Below are 15,277 nucleotides of genomic sequence, written 5' to 3' on the forward strand. Positions count from 1 at the left end.
GACACTGTGTTTTCATTCACAAATATAAAGCCACAGATGTGAAGAACCTGTTCCTTCATATGACTGTAAGTCACACATGTAGCGTCACACAGAAGCTCCAGTAAATCAGACGCTGTCTGCATCCCCATAGTTAGCATATTGGTGCATGAGCTGCTCTTTTTTTATGTAGGTCAGAAGGTGCAGAGCTGCTGGTATAAATGACACAAGGACACCAGACACAAGAGAGGCTGTAAGCTAGCAGCTAGCAGTAAGTGCTTGCCTGCGATGTGCAAATGTACAGTGAGCCCAACATAATTGTCTGTTTCCAGGATTCAACGTTTTGTTTTGGTCTTACTTTGCATCATGTAACTGATAAAATCTATAAGCGAGAATTCACAACTCAGATTAGAATATATCTTTTGATCTGCAAAAACTGCAAAACATTTGCACAGGCAGCAACCTGTGATTTAAGAACAGCTACATTATCTTCTCCTTTGTGGGAAAGAAGAAAAAAAATCACCCAAACAGATATCTGTGTTGTGAAATCCAACAAGAGACATTAGTCTGTTCCTCAGAATAATGACAGCAATTTGCCTCCTCTGAGTTTATAATGGGCATAGATGGAACCAGTGCTGCTTGTAAATTAAATGGCAGCCATTAAGAAGTGGCCTTTCTCAGCTGATACCACAACTCGTAATAAACCCTCACTGAGAGTAAGTGAAAACAGCTTTTGATTTATTATTTTTTTCTCCCATGAACGAAGATTTTAAGCTGAAAAACGGGGGCGAGGTTGGTGCAGCAGCCATTTCACAAGCTGCACTTCAGTGGACAGCGAGGACAGTGAGGAAGCAGAGGTCAGCCTCTCTTCCTCCGAAAGTAGACTAGGTAGATTAAAATGCTCCAGTGTGCCATTTAGGCAATATTGAGTAATCTCTTGTGCTCCGTCTCAGAGCTGGTTGCACAGATGACAGAGGGGGTAACAGTGAACCGTTGAGCTCCACATAATAGATACAGTCATGACGCTGAGGGTCAGTTCCTTTCCCTGTCACACGCCCACACACACACACACACACAGCTGCTCTTCCTGTCACTTTGTGGACTGTGTGCTGCATCTACAAGGCTTGGACTCTGTTTTAAAGAGTCAGCAAACACACAAAGACACACACCTCAAACGCTCACATTTAGGCCTTGAGTCTCTCCGCCTTTGTCAGGCTCACGGTCTGCCACAAGGTGTATTTTCAGATACACAGGAAGCGGCAGTCCTCTGCCAGTACACAGTGTTGATGTCACGGCAAATAACACGACAGACAGTATTGTGAGTTAGGCAGCTTCATTTTACTGTAGCAGACCAGCACGTACAGAGAAACAATAGTTCTGAAAACTGTTTTTAAGGGCACCAGTTTTAGCTTGCAGTGTCAAAAAAAGAGGAAGTTAAGTCTTAAAATGCACAACGTAATGCATAGAAGTAGCTTTTCTGAACACACTTCCTCATCACATTAAGGTGATGTTCACTGAGTGAAAAATAAACCAAAATAATCTACCTGCTCTGCTCTGTGATTTGTGAAACTTCATATATAAGTTTTCTAACCTTGTCTTCTTACTAGAGAAGAAAGGAAAAAAAACCAACTGAAACTTGATCACACACGGCTGAAGTCACACAGCAGATGACCTTTACCACAGCGGTTTACTGTAACACAGGGCGCACATCCTCAGAGAAGTCAGGCACAGACTTACATATAAATCATAACAAATAAGCTCCAACCAACCAATGAATAATTAACACCATGGTAACCCTCGCCCCCTTTAGCCCAGTGGTATTAATAATGTATTAGGGAGAAGACTTTTTTTCCAATTTATCCTATGGAGCCAAGAGGAAGTCTTGACCTCCACATATAACCTTAATAACTGTGCCATGCAGCACAACTGATGCAGACAAAGACTGCATTTACTGACTATTTCACAATTCTTTCCCCTTTCAGACTTCTTTTTGGGCCCTTAATTAGAATATAACACGTAAATAATTATGTTTTTTACTACAGCTGATAAAAATATATCATATTTGAAGGATATAAGGATATAATAATGATCTGACATTGGTCAGAATCACCCTGCAGAGCTGTAAAACACCATGACTGCATGTTTACAGAAACCCTCCATCACTTATGACGTATGTGTAATACAACGTGTTGCGCCAAAGATCATCAGTGACGGGATCAAAACTGTCAGACCTGTTGGCTTGAGCACGAGTTTGTCAGAGCAAGATATTGTTCACATTAATGGAAACAGATTTTCTTTAAAGATCCTTCAAAATCCTGATGTTTTTCTCTTCACCTTGACAGAAATCTTCTTCTTTTTCCTCTCTTTACCAGACAGCGAAGCACCAGGGGTCACAGATTATGTGTCTTTGGGGATCAATAGCTCAGACTGACATTTGCAAAATACATTGAATAAAAACAGAGAGATAAAACACTTCACCAAAAAATTGAGTGCAGCACTTAGAAGTGTCTGGACTTGGCCCAGTTCGCTGTCCGCAGTGTGGTGGGGGTGGTGTTCAGCAGGGATGCTGGGCATTAGAGTGAACTCATTTTTTGAATCAGATCCAGCCAATAATACACATTTACTCCTTTAAAAGCATCTGCTGAGGCTCAGTGTCACATATTCTGCAGCAAAACGAGAATGCAACCTGATCTTAAATGTTGCAGGGTTGCACGCGATCAATAGTGAGCGTGAGACTGAGCCTGGCTTTAAATTTCCCAGAATCAATCACTATTAGGAGTTGATTCAGAACTTGCGGTTAAGGATCGGCAAGGCAGCTTTTAACTATAAAGACGGACCGTGGCACAAGAAGAGTTTACCTCTCCAGAGAATGAAGCTGGTCGTTTTAAAGAACTCCCACCAGAAGCTAGAGTTAAAACAAACTGATGGACATATAACCAGATGTTGTTAGAGCTCCTTTCTCCCCTTTTTGTATCATTTTAGGTCACGTATCAAAGCAGCTCTCCCTTATGACTTGTAGCATGCAATTTTGAGCAGGGAAATGGTGTATTTCACACCCAACGTTAGATTGCAGGTCGAATAAACGACTGCAAAATGACATGACGAAGTTTTAAAGCCTGCAGTAAGAGCGCAACTGTCACTAGTCATATCTAATTGCTGCTAAGCAGTTAAGCTGATTGCCGCAGGTTCACCTGGAGGGAAAAGAGATCGAATCTCAGTCCTTTACATCAGCACGCTAGCTCTCCTTCACCATTAAACACTTCAAATGATGGCACTGTCAGCAGTTATTTTGATCTAAGCTTGATGAGCTGAAGGGTGAGTCAACTTCAGTAAGAAGTCAAAATCTGCTCATTCATGCTGCAGTGGGCCAGGAGGTCTCCTGTAGGTGTGGAAGTGTCGAGTAGAGAGGATGACGACATTCATCCTCTCAAGGTTCAAAAGTCAGTGATCTCTTCCTGTTTCACAGGACACAGACTTGCACGAGCAGGCACAGAAACAGTCAAGCGGCCATGACTTCCCCAAAACGGTGCAGGTTTAATTCGCCCCTCTTGTAACCTCCGTTTGTGTCCATTGTACACCAGAGCCTCATTAACCTTGTACTGGGCTTAACGTGGAAGTAGGACTCACTGTCATCGGTTGAGCCAAGCCTTCACTTTGCACAGTGAGGGCCCTTTAAGATGAATCTGGTACAAAAAGAACAATTAGATCTGATGTTAAATTAAATTCATTATAATTCATAGAAATTCATAGAATGACACTTCCTGTCTCATTGAAAAATCCCCAATATGTGATTAAAAAAAAAGCTTTTTTAGAAACTCTACAGTAGCGTGAATCATGAATCATTCTTTACAGTGAAAGTGAGATTAAGAGTATCCTTATGGACAAAAGTGCAACAAACAAGCATTTTTCATCGCCAACATATAGCCCAGTTTAATGGGGGAATGATACTGAGATCATTACTTTCTTCACAGTTAACTTGTTCATTTCAAGATTAAAAACAATGTTCTGTATGCAGATCATAGCCTGGTTCTGGCACCAGGAGGGAATCCTTAGAAGGCAGCAGGCCTCCCAGTGGTTTCTGATGCTCCAGATCTTTAAAGAAGCCTGGACATCATCATCTGCATGTCCAGGAAATCACTTTTGGATTGAAACTGTGGCAAAAGAAAACAATTTTATTGTGTTTATCAGTTAAATTCAGCTAAATCTTGAATAGCACTGCTAAGCAGGACCAGAATTTATCATCCGTGGCTGGTTTCACCTGAAAAGGCATCAAATATCAGTCAAAACAGTCAAATCATGTTGAAATAAGTCACATTAAATAACTTACCGACTGCAGTTCCTCCTCCAGACCATTTCATGGAAAGTTTCTAAAGTGGTTTCTGCTCACCAGCCCAGTAAAGTGTCTTATGATAGGGTTGTAGAATTGTGGCTCAAGGTTTCCATCAATTGTTACTCACATGTGCGTGTTAGACTGAGAAATGCTGTTAAATCCATGCAGCTATCGCTATAAAAAGTATCTGTGACTTACAAGAGAAAGGGCAGTTGATGTGTGCTGAACCCTGGCATCTCGCTGCAGGGTCTCTGCATGGACAGTCGTTAACTGTTTTATGCTTGGGCAGAAAGTGACTCAACTGCACCATCACCATGGTGTCAGCCATCTTTAGTTTCAGCCCGCAGCTGTATTCAAAGAGGAATTAACATCTGCAGATTATTGTGCACGAGCTCTTTTTTTAGTTGAGTGCATTGCTGCCGAAGGTGATTGATGAGATCCAGACTGAACGAGCAAGGACACAGAACCTTGTTCTTCTGATGTTTTGCTGTTAATATGTTCTGGAAACATATTCTAAACTTGTGAGTTATAGAGGCAACACGTGTGCTTTTAAAACTCAAGTTAAGTTGGCTGTAATTAACCAAAAGGAAAACAAAAATATAGCACAAGTTATTTTTCATCTCCACTCAGATGAACCCACAACATGAAATAATCTGTTTCTGATTACATCTGCCCAGAAGAGGGTTCAATATGACATGTCCTGGGAGACAGTTATTAATGGTTTTGTTCTAGCAGTTTTTTTTTTCGTGGATCAAGGCATAGCTGTTTAAATGACTTAGCTTGGCTGATTTTTGTGTTGGGAGGAAGTACTGAACGATGACATCTTTAATCTCATTTGAATGCATGTGGCAGGAAAGACACTAAAATTACACACACTGGTCTTCAATAGAGACAGAGCAGAAATGTAAGGCAGCGACCAAACGCTTTACTTCCTCTTCACTGTAGTTCTGCGTAGGGTATATTACACACTTCTCTGCAGTTGTAACACATAGGACAGTTTCTATACCGTACGAGGTTGCTTTTAAAGGGATGCTATTATTCATTTCAAGTGCTACTCTGGTTTACCGAAGGTCTGACTGAGGCTGAGGACATCACACACCTCTCCGTACGGTGAGCCAACGACTGACTTGCTTATCAAGCATTTGGCTACTTTGCATCAATGAAATTCTTTCGTAGAAGATCATTTTACATGGTTTAATTTAAGGGATACGAGTTTATCACCTTCACACTGTGGTAAACACAGACAAAAAACATTCTACCCCCCCGATTACTGGGTAGTTTACTCAGAAGATTATGTGACTCATGCCAGTAAATTAAAGTAAATGAAATGCAGTTAAGAACCTGAAATACAGCAACAAGTGAGAGTATTTAGTATTTGGTACCGGTTTGTTTCACCACGTAGTAAGACATCATACTAACAACAGAGGGTCTGATTACTCAAACCAATCTCACAGGAGCTTTTGAGACTGCCGAAAAACATATCTGTCAAAATATTCTGTTTCTAATAAAGGAGGAAGTTGGTCCCGTTAGACAAATTCTCAGCAAAAGGGGGTCCAATCTTTTACTAGCAAGGTGTATCTGATAAATTGGCTAGTGAGTGTGTGTGTCTATATATATATATATAAATCTAGCTTAGATTGTAACAGAAATCTTTGGGATGCACAATGTCGATCGCTTTATCATTTAAATTTTATGTATATTCCATTTTCATGATTAATTTTTCATGTGCAAGGTCCAAAACACAAGAGACCACAGGTAAAAATCTTGCTTTTTCATACAGTTTAATATTTGGGGTTATTTTGGGTTATTCTTCTCGCAGAATGTTGGAAAGAAACATTAAAAAAAACAACCTTTTGGTCTCCATTTTCGTTCAATTCATGTGTGCACATATTTCATAAAATAATGCATAATGTGCATATTTAAACATAACATTTAATAATATTAACAGTTATAGAATAAATAACTATATCAATGCATATAATGAACAAGAGAATAACAACAAGAGATTAAGATTTTACCATTTGCCCAGAAGATCAACCTTTTTTTTTAAATATAATTTTTCTGAAGCCATATTTACAAGCATGTCTCTGCAGATTAAACAACTTTAAAACCTTTTTTTTTTACCAGTTTGGAACTCCTTCCAGTGTGTTTTGACCCACATTTGGTGACCTGCACCTGAGAAAAATCCATGTAAAATGTGTTTAACTAACAGATGCCTTGAAGACCAAGTGCATGTGTCCCCATAAGAAAAATGAGAGATATAAGGTGAGAAAAGAGGTTTCTTAGTTACCTTTTTAAACCCCCTTTCATCAGTATAGATTTACAAAAATCTAAAATTACAGTTGGGAAGTTCATGTGTTTTAATTTATATTTAATCGTTTTCTCGCCTTGTTTGTCCTTGTTGTCTTGTTTGGGGAGTTTGTCCAGAGTCGCCTCAGTTGTATAAACGGGGTTATTATAAAACTTTGGCGGGCCAGATGCCACGAAGAGAGGCTGCAGAAAAAAGGTTGCTGCACACACAATGGCTGTTTCATGAAACTGGCCGGGCCTTAAGAAACTGAGGACCATGTGAGATTTACAGAAGCAGTAAGTGATAAGCATCCAGTTCAGCCTGCACTCTTTGGTGGTGTATTTCTAACCAACCCTGGAAATTGTATTAGTCTTCGGATCCTGAAGGCAACCTGTGATTTTTAAGAAACAGCCTGCTGCCAATAATCTTTGCCAGTGTCAGAAATGGATTCCTCACACTTTTAATGGCATTGTAAAGCATGCAGATTATACTGGACCTAATGTGTGCGTATTGGCAGAAATCGTATGAGCCCACACGGGTAATGTTGTGTAAGATCATCTGAAAGCTCCCAGAGAGAAACATGAGCAGGTTTTCAATGTCAGAAGCCTTGGCACCATATAGACAGTGCACAGAGGCTGCTGTGTGCGATCCAATGCTTGTATATCAGATGGGGAACCACATATAGTCAGAGATGTCCGGCACTGCCATGAAGACAGAAGCCTGGATCAATCAGAGGGGCTAAACAGAGTCTATTAGCATGTAAATGAATATTTTACCGTGGTACTAGTCGTCTGATTCATACAAATAAAATCATAAAAGCATCTTTATTTGTGTATTTTCATACACTCAGAACTGAGAGCAGCGCCTCACCATCATATTTATGGTTTTAACCTTGACAAATCTATCTGAACTGAAGCATCTGGTCACTGTAAGTCACTGTAAGGTCATCCAACAAAACAAAGCTTTCCATCCATAGAGAAGTTTTAGTTTATCACAGAACTACAAAGTCATACTTAGTCATTCAGACCACACGTAACTTTTAATCTTTAAAAGATACAGACAGATGATATAAAGCAAGCACAGAGGACAAGGATTAAAGAGATTCGACCTGAAGCAGTTAAATAGAACAATAAGAGATATTTCAGCACGAATCTGCTTCCTTTATTTAAAACTTGTTGCAGTATTTTTTAATGTGAACACCTCGATGCTCATCAACATCTCTTGGTACACTAATAAAATGTTTTGGTAAACCGGGACGTAGACAGCAGTCAGTCAACTTCTAAATGAACTCAAGGGATTTTGCCATTTAAAATGTGTGCCGATGAAGTCTCGTTGAGCTCGGAAACGAGGAGAGTGTGAAAGCAGACGAGCAGGGGAAACAAAGATTTCTTGTGACTTCCTCCCTTTATGACACTTCTGTGTGTGTGTATGTGTGCATATTCTTATATCTAATGCCTTGAGGGAATAGACCTGTTTACAGAGTCCCACTGAAGAAACTCTTTGGATTAAAGACGTGATACAAGCTTAGAGTTCTTCTCCAGAACGTAAGTCGATGTAATGTCCTCTGAAGTGATGGAAACACAAATGTGTGTGTGTGTGTGTGTGTCACTTTTTCTGGTAGCTGCTCTGCACCACTGCACCTGCTCTTTAGGCTGCAAGCACTAGAGAGGAGATGCATAAGAAAAAGCTCGACAGGAAGAAGCCTCATACCTCACTGACAGCAACAAGAGCATTCAGCTTGAGCTAATTGACGTAAGTTTAGTCAAAGACGAGGCTTAAGTGTTACATGATGGCTCAAACAAGCTGACGTTGACCTGTTAACAACACTTTGTGGGTAAGTTGCTGTTACGATTTGAAGAAGATCGATTCTGATTGATTAAAAAAAGGGAAGCTCTCTGTTTCATAGTGTTTAGCACAAAGCCGTTGCTGTTAAATTGCCCTTAACTTCCTGAGTTTGTTCAAATAAAAACAGCTACACCAAAATGCAAAATGTGTAAAAAAAGTTTATGTTTTACTTCCTTTTCACGTGGTGGGGGAGTAAACACCAAAAGTGGTTCTGTGTGCTGTGTGTCTGAACATATGTAGGGGCGAGAGACTGCTTACTCTTATTCTTCTTGTGTGCTGGCACACTGTCAGTGAGCCAGGAAGGCCCCCTCCCCTGTTTTAATACGGCCTATTGTGAGCGTGTGCAGGGTGGATGTGCTGAGCATTACGTTTGCTATGGAACTATTTTGGGAAACGTTAGAACGGAAAGTGTCTAAAGGAAAGAATAATAATGAGAAAACAGAGGTGCAAGGCATTACTCAACAATAAAACACACGTCAGAACTGCCTGCTGCTTTTTCGCTGGAATACAATACTTGTTTATTATCAAAGCCATTTCTCCCCACAAGGGGTTCCTGGGTCTTCTGACAAGCGGCAGAGGTTGAATATAAAGCTGCTGATTAAGATTGTAGCCGTATGGGTGAGTGATGAACAGGATGAGGTTGACCAAGGCATTTCTTTCTGTCCTCCTCTGCTCAGGTGGCCAGTGGATGAAGGCTGCAGGCACTGAGGAGTGCAAACCAATGGATGCCATGTTAGACAGGCTGATACAAACAGAGCCTCTCCTACTCAGAGGGCAGAGAGTCGGGCTCCAGTGATGATTCTCTCATCCTCACGCCAATGGAAGGAGCAACCCACAACTGGAAGTAAACGCACATCTGCACACCTGGATGGACCCCTGCAGCGAGCAGCAGCTGCATTTTCTCCTCTGTCTTCATCATTCACACTCAAGAACTCACTGACAAGGTGTGGCGTCTCACAGAGGCACCTATGAGAGCCCGAGGGTTGAGAGAGTTCAGCCATCGTAAGTGGTGTGGATGAGGAGCACATTCGTTGCATTCACTTAGCTGGATTTTTCCTCTTCACGCACAGCACCCCACGTTTCACACCAGCACCACAGAGACCGGGATAAAAAGCTGACTCTTAGGAAAAGATTAGTAGCTTGAAGTCGCTTTCTCAAGACACCATGCAGTCAGATGACCTCTTCATCCGCAAGTTTCGCCGCCAGAATGTGCGGCCGCCTATTGCCACCGTCAACTTTGACCCCAAACGGGAAGCTGGTGTAGTGGAATGGCCGCCCAGGAGGGACGGCGATGGGGCTGACGCAGACAGCCTCACTCCAAGCCTGGTGGGGTTGAACCTGAGGTCGGTGGGTCGGGGCCACATCATGCAGAGGAGCAACAGCGATGTAACCTTGGGAGACTTAGATTCCTCTGGGAAGACAGGAGGGAAAGTAGTCCGAGTGGTTGGTGATAAGGTGGGTCCAGGAGCTCAGGGGGACTCAGTTGTGTTTCTACACAGGGAATATGGCAGCCTGTCATCACTGGAGAGACAGACTCAAGCTCAGGAGCCAAGAGCAGAAGATCAAGGGCCCCTGAGTCCAAACGCCCTCCGCTTCAAAGACCCTTTCCTGCTTTTAGGACTGCAGGGCAACCCTCCAGAGCCTGATGGGTTCTTCCGAGGTCTGTCAGTTTCAACTGGTGACTCCCCAAAACCTGCTAAGCCGCCTAAGCCTGAAGGTCTTAGTAAAAAGTCGAAATCTACACCCCCCCAGATCCCTCAACCAGGTCCGTATGACAACCTCGGAGGTGGAGCGTGGGTAAGGAACTTTGCCCACTATGATGTTCAGAGCATCCTGTTTGACCTCACCGAGGCGGCCACAAACAGAGACAGCATTGGACGCAAAAAAAACATCACCTCAGGGGCCTCAGCTGCTTCCCAGCTGCGCCCCCTCTCCCAGTCCACCCCATGCTCACCTGCGCAGGGAAGCAACGGGGGGAATGCAGATGACCCTGAACAGTCGCTGCTGCTAGATGAAGGTGATGGAAACGATAATGAGCTCCTCCTCAGCTGTCCCCACTTCCGCAACGAGACAGGAGGAGAGGAACAGGTGGGTCTGGGTTGGTCCTCAGGTAGACGGGGACTCTGGTTAAGCCTGCGAACCCCCAACGATGCAGTTTCAGTCCTGGAGGAGCCCAGAGAGAGTCACGTCCAACTGCAGGGCAAGAGCAACTACTTTATAGAGCATGCGGATCTGGGAGCCCATTACTATCGCAAATATTTCTATATGAAAGGTACGTGAAACACCTCAGCACACTGATTTAGTGCCTGCTTATCCAGCTTTAAAACATGGGGAACATACAAGAGTAAAAGTGATTCTTTAACAGAGTTCAAAATGTTCAGGTTTCTGTACAATCTGCTTTGAATGGAGGCATTTCTAAGTAAGCTTCACTAATCACTCAGTGTAAAATGTTTGTTCAACTGTGTATAAATGTTATATCTTATCTAGTTATTGGTCCTGCTGAAATAAATATTTCATAAGTCTTACTAAGCATGACCTCTAAGCTGAAAAAACCCCCATTATTGAGCAATTTTGGCAGTATTTTTCCCAGAATTATACCTTTTCTGTGAGGTTCTGGGTTCATGATTTAACTCTAGAGGGGCTGTATTTTCATTTTCTTGCTGTTATAAAGTGTTGAATGCAGCACATTGTCTCACTATGGTGCAGGGACAGACTGACGAAGCGGGTGGTTTAAAGAAAATGCCATTATCTCTCGGAAGGGCTTTCCCTTTTTAAATAATAGAATATAAGATTCAACCCTCCTCCACATCCTGATGCTTTTTGTAAAGTCCTTTTTAAGCCTCTTATTTTAATCCCAAAAAAGGCAAAATTTTCTGAACGAAGAAGGGACTCCCATTACTGTACAATACATTATTTGTTTAAATTTCATCACAGAACATCAGAATTTCTTTGGAATGGATGATCGCCTCGGCCCAGTGGCCATCAGCTTCCGGCGAGAGGAGAAAGAAGGTTCCAGTGGAGCTCAGTACAATTACAGAATCATCTTTCGCACCACAGAGGTGAACTTGCACTTTATCCCCCCTTCTTTAGGCTCACCTCAGGTTTAGCAGGTGTGAAAATGATTTCTCCTCCTCAGATGAAGACACTGCGAGGTTCCATCTTCGAAGAGTCGGTGCCGTCTGCCGCTCGTCACACAACTCCCAGGGGGCTGTCTCCAAAGAGGCTGCTGGAGTTCATCATGCCTGAACTCAACCTACACTGCCTTCGCTTGGCCTCAAACTCCCCAAAGGTCCGGGACACCCTGCTCAAACTGGATGAACAGGGGGTGAGTAATGCTGCATTTGTGCTACAAGAGACTGCTGCATGTGCCAGAAAGCTTTGCAGCACACTGTATAGTGTAGAGTTGCATCAGCTTTTTTTCAAAGGTCAGACTGGATTTCCCAGGACATTTTATGCTTATTTCCAAGTCTATCCCTGCCGTGCACGGTGATGAGTTATGTTTTGAACATGTGAAGTGCAAATTTCAGTTACTTTTGCAACCATTTAGTTTGTGGCTGAGTCCTTTAAGAGAGTCGTTGATATAAGCTCCTGCTTTATTTTTTGCTTTAATTTCTTTGACCACTTTTGGTGGTTTTTTTCATATCATGTTAAAGATCACTGACAGACAAAAATGCTTTTTCATTTAATTTCACTGAATTAAACGAGAAAAATAAAATATTTGACCTAAAAAATATTTAGAAAATGGCCCGAATTTCAAATTCACTTCATGCATAACTCAAGAAGATAATATTATGAAATTTACTTCACAGGTTGGCATAACTTCCTGAGATCTTAATGAAATTTCTGCAGGGTGCTTTGTTCAAAATACCACATGATTGCAGCACAGCAGTTCCTTTTTTCAGCCAGGTCTTTGCAGCTTGGTTCATTGTAGCCGGTTTTAGGAGGTGGATTCAGCCACTCCCCTCCACTCCAGCACCCTCTTCCGCGTAATGTGCCTCTTTTGACTGAAGTCATAAAGCTTTGCACAACAATGCAAACCTATATATAGACACCCTTGATGCATTTTATTACGGTATAAGAGAGCATGAGGTAAATAAATAGCCTGAGAGTTTAAACCACACGCAGAGCTAACAGAGAAATAATGACAATGTTACTTTGAAATACTCACATTTTCCTTGTAAACATTAAAAACTGTTGTTTTTATTGGTGATGTTTTATCAAATGTTTGTTTTTATATTTCCGGGATCTCCTGTTGCGCTATTGATGCTGCATTCAAAAGAAATGGGAAATTCCACTTTTCAACTGGGGAAGAAAATCTAATAAGATGCCAACAAGAAGATTGATTTCCTAATAGGAAAATGAGGAGATAAAATACCAGCAAAGTGCTTTTAGATCATTTCTGTCTAAATAGAACTAAATGAAATAGCAAAGCAAAATGCAAGAGCAAGAGTTTGAGCTTCCCAATTCCACGGTGCAGTGAATGCAGTAAATGTTGTGGGTGAAGATGAAAATAAAGCTGGAGAGAAATCTACTACAAACTGGGTCTGTCATGGACCAGTATCCTGTTTTTGAGCTGGTAGTCACTTCAGACACCCATATATATGCTCTAAAGTGCAGAAAAATTCATGTTTTCATAAGATGACCCCTTTAATGCACTCACTGTAGGCTTACTGTAGGCAACTTCCACCTTTTGTAGCTGACTAGTTGAAAAAAAGGAAGGAAATAAACTGTCACGTGTGCTTGTATAAACTATGTTAGCATTCAACAGCAGGAGCTTATATAAAAACAGTCTGAACAGTGTGAATGAAAGAAATATGTAAAGAAACACGACTAAATTCTGTGTTTTCTGTCTTCCATCGCAGCTGAATTTTCAGAGAAAGGTTGGTGTGATGTACTGCCGGGCCGGGCAGAGCTCAGAAGAAGACATGTACAACAACGAGAGCTCCGGACCGGCCTTCGAGGAGTTTCTGGATCTGCTCGGGGAGCGGGTGCGTCTGAAGGGCTGGGAAAAATACCGAGCTCAGCTGGATAACAAGAGTGAGCTGAAAACATACGCAACACCCAGATCTATTAGCCACATCTCACTTTATCACAGTGCTGTTATCTGAAGGGCATCAGTGTCTCACTGGAAGCCTAAGATAACTTCCATCTGGCCACATGTAATCTGAGTAATACCTGCGAAATAGCATAGTCACTGCTGATTATCTCAGAGCTGTATTCCCTTCAGTGGGACAGACTTCAGCCTGGCTGTGGCAGTATGTGTTCGGGCTCCGATGCAGAGATGATGACTGATCTCTCTCTACCTGTCTGCCTCTTTGTGTCTCTTTGTGTCTTGTCGGGTCCGCAGCGGACTCCACCGGAACGCATTCCCTCTATACGCGCTACCAGGACTACGAGATTATGTTTCATGTGTCCACTATGCTCCCCTACACAGCCAACAACACACAGCAGGTAAGACTAATCCAAACCTAACAGAGTGGTGACATATTCAAAACCACGTCCATCTGTTGGATTTCACAGAATTACTCTCACATGTTTCTTCTCTCTTCTTCAAAAGATCACATCAGACACTGTAAAACCTTCATTACTCATCCCTGTTCAGGCTGTCATGTTTTGCCAAAAGCTTTAGAAAAAGCCTCAAGCCCACAACAAGCATGACATAGAAATCCTGCCCCCCAGTGTTCACTTCCACCTAAAAGGTTTTCACTGTTGCCTCACAAGCAGTCTTCCAGTTCCTCTCTGTGCTGTCTGCGGTTAAATCCTGTTTGCTGTCTCTTACGAAGAGACCAAAAATGACACAGTAACCAGAGATTAAAGGTTTTACGCAAAAACAGCAGAGTGACAAAGCCTTAAAATGCCTCTTTGAACTCTGTAATCTGGTCTTTTTCAATCTGGTGATATTCAGATTTTTAAAGTTTCCATTAGTAAAAACTTTAAGTCACAAATTTATTATTTCAAGATGGTTATTTAATAAATTATTATCTTTTTTTAGCTGTGGGTATTTGGTATAACTCACCTTGGAATTCTTTATATCTACACAGGAATATAACCTAAAACATCACATTTTCACACAAATGTAAAAACATATACAAGAATTACCCAACTGGACAAAGTACATCAAATATTAGATAAAGTTAGTTATTCTTTGGGGTAAATTACAAAGTTTTCTGTCCCTGTGTGTGGCATTTTCTTCCATTATCTACTGTGACTCCCTCGTGCCGCAGCTTAATGTTTCCTGTATCCGTTCTTTGGTGGAATCACCCGTGCTTAAGGTCATCTTGCTGCATAATCCACTTCATATTGAGCTGTTTCACATCATATATCCAGATATTTTGCTTTAGAATTCATACGTTCTATCAAATATGGAAAGTTGTTCTTGTCCAGATGCAGCTGAGTAGGCCCAGACCATGATACTACCATCACTATGTTTCACAGAGTCGGTAGTGTTCTTGGAGTATTTACTCATTTATGAATATAACGATTGTTATTTAGAAAGTTTAGAAAGTTCTATTTTGGTCTCACTTATATTTCTCCAGTCTTTTGGCTTCTCAAGCAAACTACATTTGCACAGCAAGGACTCAGTAGCATCAACCCTTTTCCAGCCTAATGTTCCCACATTGCTTCAATAATGGACTCTAAGACTAGACTAGACGTTCTTGTGCAATTTGGCGTATCTTAGCGTTATCCTGCCAGCCTGGAGAACGATTGCTCAAAATCCCTGAGGAAGATTACAAGAAAGCCTGGTCCCCTGAAAACAAAATACAAAGAATTAAGGCATGGTTCAAGATATGTGCAGAGTACCGCGTATTCTCAAAAATCTTAATCAGAATTAAATA

At 41.7% G+C, this 15,277-nt stretch overlaps 1 protein-coding gene across 5 annotated transcripts in view; it reads left to right on the top strand.

The window, feature by feature from the left end:
- Positions 1–15,277, top strand: part of sipa1 (signal-induced proliferation-associated 1) — a 35,562-nt gene that overhangs the window by 5,196 nt on the left and 15,089 nt on the right. For 4 of the 5 annotated variants that reach the window (XR_011909406.1, XM_072375769.1, XM_072375767.1 and 1 more), the window contains exons 2-6: positions 9,119–10,713; positions 11,376–11,500; positions 11,578–11,766; positions 13,304–13,478; positions 13,789–13,892. Coding sequence is in view for 4 of the 5 variants with exons in the window: in XM_072375769.1 (XP_072231870.1) it covers positions 9,606–10,713; positions 11,376–11,500; positions 11,578–11,766; positions 13,304–13,478; positions 13,789–13,892 (1,701 nt within the window). In the remaining variant the exon portion in view is untranslated. Of the gene's footprint in view, positions 1–8,264; positions 8,431–9,118; positions 10,714–11,375; positions 11,501–11,577; positions 11,767–13,303; positions 13,479–13,788; positions 13,893–15,277 lie in introns of those variants that run through there. The other variant, XM_072375768.1, reaches the window with a different exon arrangement.

Source organism: Leuresthes tenuis, unplaced genomic scaffold (assembly GCF_036924035.1).
Source record: "Leuresthes tenuis unplaced genomic scaffold, fLeuTen1.0.hap1 SCAF_21, whole genome shotgun sequence".
Lineage (NCBI taxonomy): Eukaryota > Metazoa > Chordata > Actinopteri > Atheriniformes > Atherinopsidae > Leuresthes > Leuresthes tenuis.